The sequence below is a fragment of the Simochromis diagramma genome, unplaced genomic scaffold (assembly GCF_900408965.1).
Source record: "Simochromis diagramma unplaced genomic scaffold, fSimDia1.1 OVJJ01000646.1, whole genome shotgun sequence".
NCBI lineage: Eukaryota > Metazoa > Chordata > Actinopteri > Cichliformes > Cichlidae > Simochromis > Simochromis diagramma.
The window spans coordinates 3548248-3558567 of NW_024387279.1; the positions used below are offsets into that span (position 1 = coordinate 3548248).

At 40.4% G+C, this 10320-nt stretch overlaps 1 protein-coding gene across 1 annotated transcript; it reads right to left on the reverse strand.

Annotated features, from left to right (window-relative positions):
* Positions 1 to 266: 266 nt before the first annotated feature.
* On the reverse strand, positions 267 to 6168 carry LOC120715902 (bactericidal permeability-increasing protein-like). The gene is made up of 16 exons (XM_040003159.1): positions 6075 to 6168; positions 4970 to 5080; positions 4762 to 4876; positions 4528 to 4659; positions 4288 to 4443; positions 4111 to 4174; positions 3713 to 3773; positions 3543 to 3634; positions 3265 to 3441; positions 3123 to 3182; positions 2879 to 3046; positions 2728 to 2795; positions 2601 to 2643; positions 2463 to 2526; positions 1094 to 1170; positions 267 to 945 (listed from the first exon to the last, which is right to left on the reverse strand). The coding sequence occupies exons 2-16, from the start codon at positions 5070 to 5072 to the stop codon at positions 907 to 909; spliced, it is 1419 nt and encodes a 472-aa protein (XP_039859093.1). The 5' UTR covers positions 5073 to 5080; positions 6075 to 6168; the 3' UTR covers positions 267 to 906.
* Between the last annotated feature and the right edge of the window lie 4152 nt (positions 6169 to 10320).

Consider the following 10320-nt stretch of genomic DNA (forward strand, 5'->3'; position numbering starts at 1 on the left):
CTCTGTCTTTCTGTCCATATTCACACATCTGAGTTTCCCATTGTGACAGTTTTTAAAGTTGTGGATAGAAGTGGGGGGCTGGTCTTATGCCATGTGTATTGTGGCTGTGAAAGTTATTCCTATGAGTTGATTTATTTGGCGTGAGAGGTGGAGATGTTATTAGAATGGATGTGTGCTTTAGCTCAAACCTAAACCCCCCAAACTTGACTCTTTTTTTAAAACACTAACTTTCTATGATCAGTATTTAGAGATGAACCACACACACCTCAATAACACTCTTATTTTAATGAAACACAGCAGAAATAAAGTGATCTCAGTAATCTGCATACAGGAAGTTACTTTTTTATCACAGATATTATTGAATCTGTAACAATAAAAGTGAAATGCCTGTCCAAATGTTGCTATTAACAGGACTGTGTTAGTATGTTCGATTATTTTGTAACTGTTACAATGTTCTGAACCCTTCTGAAGCTATGGCCATCATGTAGAGACTTCCAGGTTGCTTCACTCACTCAGGATCTTCCTAAACAAAATGGACCACTGAATCATACCCTTGACATCAGTACAAACCTTCCTGATGAGTTTATGGGCTGAGCCACTGGTTTCAGGTCATAATGAAGAAAAGATTAGGTCGGTATCAACTGTTTATATACCTATCACAAAAGTTCACAAAATCAATGCATAGAAAATATATAATATATATTTTAAAAATCAAATGATGTCCAAACAGTCATCAGACAGAAGTAATACTCATTCTCATTTGTTTTGTTTGTTTGTTTGTTTGTTTTTTGTTTTGGGGGTTTTAGTGGAATTTCTGCCAGATTATCGTACTCTGACTGTAATTGTGTCTTCATGGAAGGACGCCAGAATGCAGAAAAGACTCCTGGGAGTTTTCAGGAGTGCAGTTCAGCTGAACTGAACATCTGTCCCAATCAGGATGTAGTCCTAGAAGGAACAGTTCACAGCTTTGAGTTAAAAAATCTCTCTTAGAAATGTCAAGATTTCTAATTAGATCTCATGTCATAAACAAAAAGCACTAAGCTCACAAACATGCTTAAACAAACTTATCAAACACATTATCAGTATCTCTGACCTTCAGCACATCAAGCTGGGTGTTCATAAGCTTCATCTTTCCAATTGTGGGCAGTGGGTATCCCTTAGCAAGTTGGGCTGTGAAGTAAGATTCATAATTTTAGATCAACTTTCACAGTCTTATAAGTGGCCTATTGTTAATAGGAAGTACTTGTATTAGACGGCTCATGTTTTGGAATCTATGGATCTACTGCCATCTACTGAAATACAACATTAAAATACACTTTAGGAGGAAAATCAGTGAGTTTACAAATCCAATCCAGTCATGGAGATGTTCAAGTTACAATCACACATTTCTGCAACTCCACCTAGAAGTAAAAACTTGACCAGATTTTAATTAGGCTTAATCTTTCTTTCAAGGTTTTCTCATAGGGCAGAGTTGCATGTCTCTTTCACTGCATCAGAACAGGGACGGTGACTCTACAGTTTCACTTTGAGGAAGAAGAATCAGTTGCAGGAATCCAGAGTAAGGTGATTGCTGAGGAAAGTTTGTGATTCGAGCACAAAAACCTTTGTGGCTGTTTGATGAGGTGAGAGTGGGCGAACTGTGGAATATGCTAAAGTAAGTTCACTGGTGAATTTCATTCATTGTGAAATAAGTGTGGTAGTCCCTAAATGGCAGCGACATATTGGCTCATTGGGAAGACTGCACTATCCAACTTCCCTGCTTACTTATCCCAAACAATCTCCAAGCTACCCAGCGCCTCCCGTCTCTCTGTCGCACAGAGACAGAGAAAGAATAGAAGAATACGAGAAGCACATATAAGCAACGTGGCTACAGCATCTTGCTGATGAACATCATTTACAGCAGCACTAAACCACGTAAGAAGGACCTGTTCTTAAAAAACAAACACACGTCTCTGCTACGTTGTGCCTACCAGTACCCACACAGTGGATATACATCAGCAGTACATTTCTGGAGGGCTGTTTTACTCAATGCACTGGTAATAACTATGCAATGTTTTCAACTACATACCCTGGCAGAGCTTTTGGGTCTGCACAGCAGCTTTTTATGGTCTGTTCTACTGCTGTCCCAAACTGGCTCGACATGAAGATGTGGATTTTGCTAGTTGGATAGGCCCAAGAGATTTTTCAAGTAAAAAGTAATGACAACGATTTGCAGGAGACATCATTGACTGTGAAGTCAGGAGTGGTTATTCCACGTTACAGTCATTGCCCAGTGTCAGTATTAAACTCAAGTATTTAAACATTCGTCTGCAAAGCTCATTGTATGCTCTGTGTAGGTCCTTCAAGTTGTTTGTATAATATTCCCCAGGACTTTGGAAGCGTTGAGAAAATGCAAATGGAAATCCTTTTTGGAACTTTTGTTGAAAAATCCTCTTTAGAGTTCAAAGTGAGGATGAACTCACCATTAACAGCAGGTATCACCACCAATTTGAGGACCCCTTGAAAGACATTTTCCAGTGGTCCCACCTGTAGGTTAGATGTAGGGTTAGTTTGAGTTGCTGATGGTTCAGACTGTTATTGTATAGAAACGCACTTCTTACCTGAAAGTCTCCCACATTACTTTTGTCCAGGGTCAGATCCATTCTGTGCAAATTAGACTAAATTAGAACGTGATGTTCATCTTAACAAAGACCTCTCGGCCCTATTTTTCTTTGCCAGTTAACTCACTTGTTGAGGGTGACAGCTGCAGCCAATTTCATTTCACTGACAAACATACGGGCACTCACGCTGGCCTCCTGTCAAGGCAATGGTGGTTCATTTCAGATGGTTTTCTAAAACCACAAAGACAATTTAAAATCATATCAGCTGGGTAACTTACCAAGTTCAGGACAAAAAGAGGCGACAGAGTAGAGTTGGGCTGGATGGCAAAGGCCGTCACTGTGGTGGTGGCCTGGACTGTTGCGTTGTTGGGCTCAAAGGTCAGTGTGGGGGTTTTCACTGTCTTCACCAGCAGCTTCATCATCAGACCTGGGAACTGCTTAGCAATCTGGCAAAGAAAGAAGAAATTCAGATGACAAGCTACCAAACATTTATACTTTAAATATACCAAATTGTGTTGTCACCTGTGGGATAAAGGCTCCAAACGTTTTGGTGTTGAGTCGGATTGGAGAGCTTTTTGGTATCTGGCACGACAAAGTGAGAAAGGTTAGAGATCAGTTTGATGCCCTGAAAAGAAGGTATGAGACTCAGGAGGCAGCAGTTTACCATGTCGTCAGTGATGGACAGGCTGAGGACTCCAGCATTGTTGTAGACGAAGGCTGCAGAGTTGACAGTAAAGGCAGACATGCCGATGTACAACATGTTGTTGTTCTGGGGTGGCAGGTAAAAGGCCGCTGGTGAGAACGGAGGCTCCTGATGCTTCCCGATGTTGTAAAATTCCCCCTGAGAAAGAAGACCCAGAAAACAATGCTCCAGATTTTTTAAAAATAATAAAATGATATCTTTAGATTCCTGTAAAAATGTAGTGTTGCATAATTCTTTACCTTCAAGCTCAGCTCTATCGAGGACTTTAAAACAGTCGGGGACGATACCATGGAATATTCAATCTCTGCATACTTGTCCACCTTGGCTAAGACTGCATAGAGACAGAAGCTCACTCATGTGTTCATCACCAGTGAAACAGCTGATTGAGTAACTAAACAGGATACTTTACCATTGAGAGTTTTCAGCTGAGGGTTTAAATCAGATACTGCATCAGCCACCAGGGGGCAGATCTGCAACAGCAAGTAGTGAAAAGAAGAACCTTATTTTCAGGAAGAAATCTGGAGACAGTGGTTTGTATCGAAGAAAGTCATCATTAAAGGCTCACAGCGGTATTTCAAAATTAAACATTTGGTGAATGTTTCAAACAAAAGAGCAGTTGTGGAAAAAATTAATTAATCAATGCACATGAGCAACAGTGAAGCTTGGCACATCTGTAGATGCACCTTTTATATTATATATTCATTCTACTTCAGAGTAAAAGATAATGTGAGACACTGTGCACTAGCAGACACTTCTGGTCAGTTGCATGAGCTGGATTTCTGCTGCAAGTAGCTGATTTGCTCTCACCTGTTTCTGGAGTGCATTGCGCAGAGCCTTATCAATAAATGTTGTGAAGAGATTGTACAGCCAGCTAACAAAAGACAAACAAAAACAATAACAGCAGGATTTAGAGAAATTCTGCCATTTGTCAAGAAAATGTAGTAAAATAGTAAAACCCTTCTCCCTCACAGCTGGGTTTCTCACCTCGCTCCACCATGAAACTTGACCTTTGCACTTCCAACAGTGGCTGAGCAGCTGTCACTGCTGACCGCTGGTCGGCCTGTCTCGTCACTCTTGATGGAGATGGTCGTAGCGATACTGAGACCATTCACATCCAAATCAAAAGACCCGCTGTCCTTTCTAGTAAAATAAAAAGGATATCAGATATTATATTTTTAAGCAACCAAATTATTTTCCCTATAGAAGAGATGTTACCTCACTCACATTATTCGCAGGTACTTGACCCTCCAGTTTCCATTCAGACTGATGAAGGCATCACCTATAGACAGTGTGACTCCAGTCCCTGGCACCAGGTCCACTGAAGACTTTGGTAAGCCCACATTAACTATGTGGATACTGGAGGAATTAATGTGTTTTTGTTAAAGAAGGAAAAGGACAAAATAACAGTTTGCTACAGAATCTAAACACATGTAAAAGAAAAAAAATCTGGTGGCTTACTTTGACAAACTATACTGAACCTTTCCAATCAGAAACACCTTCTCTGTCCCAGAAAAGTCTGGAATTTTGATTGATCCGAGTTTCTGCTGGATGGCAGCCATGCCCAGTTGCCTGCCTAAGAACAACCAAAGAAAAAAAGAATCTGATGAACAAATCCTGGAGAAATCAGTGCTTTTCTAAAAATGAAGCATTTTTACACAAACCTTACCATATTCAATGCCCTTTTCTGTCAGCCTGACCTTTACTCCAGGATTGGTGCTTAAGGTTGTGGGGATGAGAGCCACCAGAACCAGCCAACAGCACAGGAACATCTCAGCAGCTGGAAAAGAAGGACAAGAACATCAGCAAAATTCCTGTTTATGCAAGAGCAACAGAAGACAGAGCAGTACTGTGAAGAAAGATTGGAAAGAAAGAAATTAAAGAAGATGTACAAATACAACATTACTGAAATACTATGCAGTGGAGGAGAAGTATAAAGGGGTTTATTTCATGCTTCATTGAAAGAGCTAACAGTCATTGCTTCACATGAAACCACATGTCCCCTGAGAGGTCAGCAGGGTGAGCTTGAGCTATATCAACCTAGGCTGATTGTCAGGGCATAAAGATGGTCCACCATCTTTACCAGCACTGCGTGTTTCAAGCTAGATGTGCATACAGCTTTAAACCAGAGCAGTTACATGCTTTTTGTCTACAGCGTGTCATTCTCCCCACTAAACCAAAATAAAGCTGACCGTTTCTAACTCATACTTCACTCTTGCTGCTGACTTTGCTTGAACTTTAGTACACTGCATGTGTGGATGGCAGATCTGGACTCTGTGCAAGTCTAAAATATGATAATGTGATGTAAAGTGTGTTTGTCTGAAGAATGTGGATTGTTTTTGTTGTTTTATTGAAGATCATTTGGTTTTTACAGCCCACACTAGAAACCAAAACCTTTCTTTATACCCAGTGAAAAAAAAAGCATCCTCAATGTTGTCAGTTTGGCTCAAGTATGTTTCATGTTTCATCTGAATGCAGATCTCAGTGTTTTCAACACTCAGAGATGGTGCACTCAATACAAACCACATCTGTCTTAACCTGAGTTGCAACACTAGTTTGCTCAACTGATAACAAGTCTTTACAAGTCAAACCTTATAACAACAACCAAAGCACACCGAGAGACTAAATATAACTTATTTTGCAGTAGAGTAGCCACGTACCCTTTCAGATTTTACCCTTTGAGAGATCTGTGTTAACTGCCTGCACCATCTGTGTTGAGATTAAGCATTACAAAACATTGCTGTCATATACATTTAACCCACACTCACTCTTACCTGAAGCAACAGTTCGTCCGGAAGACGTAGCTTGCCCTTTCTCAGACGATGTGCCAGCGTAGCCAAAGAGTCAGACTGAAAGAGGAAGAGAATCACATGCGCTCTAATTCACTTACTTAATCAGGAACTGAGCTTCTCAAAGAAACTCACCCAGCAACAATAAGCAAACATGCTGTTTGCAATGTCCCTTTATTGAATTTCATTCCACTCCCTTATCATTTCTTCACAAAAGACTAACAGTGTAGAAGTTAAAGATTATCAGAGATTTTAAAGACAGACTAAGTCAACTACTGTAAAGCTTGGTATTGTTTGAAGAACTTTATGTCCTTGAAAGTTTGTCCTCTTGTTTTGCAGGTATGTCTGTGTTTTAGTTCCTTGCATGAATTTACAGTAAGTACCACACAAGAACCAGGCACAACTCAACTTCCCACTTCCTCATCTCAGTTTTTCAAAGAATTATTGAATGTGTTCAGCTGCCAGGCCGGCTTTTTAAAGAGACAATGGCTGCTTTCCACTCCATCCTTGTGGACTCAGTATCAGTTATCAGTCCCTTGAGTGAATTTCAAGCATTCAAATGGACTCAAAGATGAACTTGGTGGATTTTGGTCTCTTTATTAAAGTCACTGGGATCTCACACAACACAATTTTGGCTATAACTAAAGTATTAATGTGCTTATTGTGACTGCCATAACCTTTTAACTCTCCATGCTATCAAAAAATACTCTTCAAATTGCTGCTCTGAGTAGATAACCACATGTGTTTTTATTGTACTTTTACTGTAAATGCACATTTAGACTTTCTAAAAAAAAAAAAAAAAAAACAGAAGAAGAGACCAGGAAATGGTTCCTCAGTGAAAATCCAGTGTGACAACATCACAACCAAAACCAAGTTTACTATATCAGATTGCTTGGTCATGATGTGCATCAATATTTTCTTTGTGATTTAAAAACCACTGAAATTGCTTCCTGCTTTTTGAATTGCTGTTTATGTTTAAAATACAAAGTCATCACACATCAGCTGGTCAGTAACTGCGGTTATTGTCTGAAAACAGGAAGCCTTTCACTGAAAACTGACACAATTGTGTAAAACCTTTACAGTGGGAAGAAAACACTCTGCTTGCTGCTGATTGGTGGAGGTACAAAAAAGCAAGGTGGCATCCAGTCAGACCTGTTTTGGTCCACACAAACCAGCGGCTAGAATTAGACACGATGATTTGTACACTATTCGGTGTTTACTGCTGTTTTATGGAGCATCAAAGCAACGTGGACATCGCTTACAATCTGAACAGTACTGAACTTTTACACAGTGAGAAATGTGAGGCAGCATGAAGAGGTAAAAAATGGCAGCGGGCCATGGGATTAAAGTCTGAGAGAATCTAATTATTGTGCTGACAGGAGAAAAAGCATGTTGGGTGGATTATTAGTTTACAGCATTCCTCCTAAAGTGCCTACAACTGCAACACACGAAGTAAAGAGGTGGTAGGAAATACAGTCACATGAAGAGCTTTGGTCATGTGACACACATTCTGAAGGAATTGTTGTCATTTTTCTTAAAGTTCACCACCTACAGCTGGATAGCAGATGGCCCCGCCCCTCCCTGAGCCTGGTTCTGCAGGAGGTTTCTTCCTGTTAAAAGGGAGTTTTTCCTTCCCACTGTCACCAAAGCGCTTGCTCATAGGGGGTCATATGATTTTGAGGTTTTTCTCTGTATGCACTACTGTAAGTTCTAGCTTACAATATAAAGCGCCTAGAGGTGACTGTGATTTGTGATTTGGCCCTGTATGAACAAAACTGAATTGAATTGATTTTAAACCGCTGCTTGTAGACAAAAACATTTCCTTTATTCCAACCTGAAACTTTATGTCATCAGCAAATACTTGGATGATTAGATAATGAATATGAATTTAATTCAGATCTAAATTGCTGGGCAAGCTCTGTGTTAGACCCGTATTGTGTTTCTCGTGCAATGTTTTATGAAGGCATCTGCATTTAAATGGAGTGGCTATAATTAGTGTGGCAACACTACAGCTTACAGAGGACCAGCTCCAACCTGAGGACCATCCCTATATATGGAACCAACATGGCTCATTTGCTTCTTATTGATTCAATCAGCCACAGCAGAGATAATTGAGACTTGTAGTTGTTCTGTGTCTAGCAAGAGAGAACAAGTAAGCAGCACTGTTCTGCCTTTTGTTTTCTGTAACCGTTTTCACGGACCAGGGAGGCAAGCCCATGTTTTCTGGTTTGTTATTTTCAGGCAGGTCATCTGATCTGGTATTGATGCACAGCTCTGTTTGTTGGTTGTTCTGACTTTGGCTCACCCTGAGGATTCTCTACTTCCGAATTTGTGAATCTGCTGAATAATAAATACAACACTTTTTTTTCCTCTTCTCTGTGGCTTCTCGGGGAAGTGGATGCTTTTGTTTTCATGCCATGTCTTGTCGTTGTGCTAAAATGTGATTTCCCCTGTTTCCTCCTTTATAAAGGGCGGGCTTATAATCTGTAAAATATGCATCAGACATATCTCAACAAATCATATCAAGTCATTTTTATCCATAAACAACATTCCTATCATAAATTTATATATAACCCCTTAATGCAATATATTTACCAATTTATCAAAGACGTTACACATAATTATTACACAAAAACATTGGAAATCACTTTTTTGCATAACATCGGCCGCTAGACGGGATGTAACACACGGTTGCTCAATATGCAACAGACTATAGTTAAAACCACAAACCCTCAATGAAACTGTGTATATGACGCCTTAGAAGGGTTCAAGCAAGCAGCTTAGATTAGTACGCACTGCTAGCATAAAAAAACATCAGGTTTTTATAACTGTAGTGAAACAACTCGTTATTACTACAGGAGACAGTTTAACTGCTCTAAATGCTTTTGGCACAGTCACAGCTGCTCTGCAGAAATGGCTCCTGTCACTGGTTTGTGTGCAGAATTTCACTGTTATTCCTGAACTCAAAGGTGAGGTGACAAAAAATCAAACTTCTAGTAACTGCTTTTGTCCACTTGGTGGCAGCAGAAACTTGTTTTACACACATTTAAGTTGTTGCCTTTGGGAGCGTTTGCCACCTGCCACCTATGCCACCTATTTTTGCTCCCTACCAACTTCCTGAGGAAATATTTATCTGCTAAATGCACTACGTTCACAAGCTAGACACACAACCGTTTCTTTCTACTGTTTGATGTTTAGTGTAAGTACCACTCAGTGGCTTTTAAGACTTTTTAGACTCAAAACATCAGGATAGACTGAAGCTAAAGTGAAACCTCACTGTAAAAACAGAAAAGTAATGTAGAGTTGTTCCGCTATGTTCAACATAAGCTACTAGATAATCTCTGAGATAAAAACAAATAACACATTTTCATTAGCGGCATGATGTCTTTAAAATGGATTCAAAGCTTTGCTTCATCTTGATTTTTTCCCTAATTCCTAAACTGACCCTGATACAATGTTTCTCCTTTTCTGAGAGGCCATTGGACAGTCAGTGTAGAACATCCCTTCATACAGGTGTGGTGTAATTCAGAGTGCTGTAAGTTCTCAAAACAGGTGTAAGGTAACAGAAGACTGATGCACTCAAGAAATATGGAGCTAATCAAATCCATCCATCTTCTTTAACTCAGGGTCACAGGAAGCTGGAACCTATCCCTGCTGCCATATGGTGGGAGACACGTTGCCAGTTTGTGAAAGGGCTTAAAGACAGACAACCAGTCACACCTACGGACAGTTAAAGTTAGCACTTAACTTGCACTCAGGACCTTCTCGCTGTGAGGCGACAGTGCTAACCACTGTGCCAAGTACTCTCCTGAAATAGCAAGATGATTGAAAACATATTACCTGAAGATACAAGGAGCAGTGGCAGTGAAGACAGGTGAATTTAAATACCTGGGATCGACCGTCCAAAGCAACAGACAGAAGAGAGTGCAGGCAGGGTGAAGTGGGTGGGAGAGGAGTGTCAAGGGTGATTTGTTACAGAAGGGTAGCGAGAAGAGTGAAGGTGAAGGTTTACAAGATGGTAGTGAGAGCTGCTATGATGTGTGGTTTGGAGACGGCAGCACTGACAAAGAGACAGGAGGTGGATCTGGAGGTGGCAGACCTGAAGGTTTCACTGGGAGTGACCAGAAATTATTATATTAGAGGGACAGCTCAGGCTGAGTGGCCTGGACATGTGTAGAGGGACAGTAGATGTACTGAGCCAATGATGGTGACTATAGAGCTGCCAGGCAGG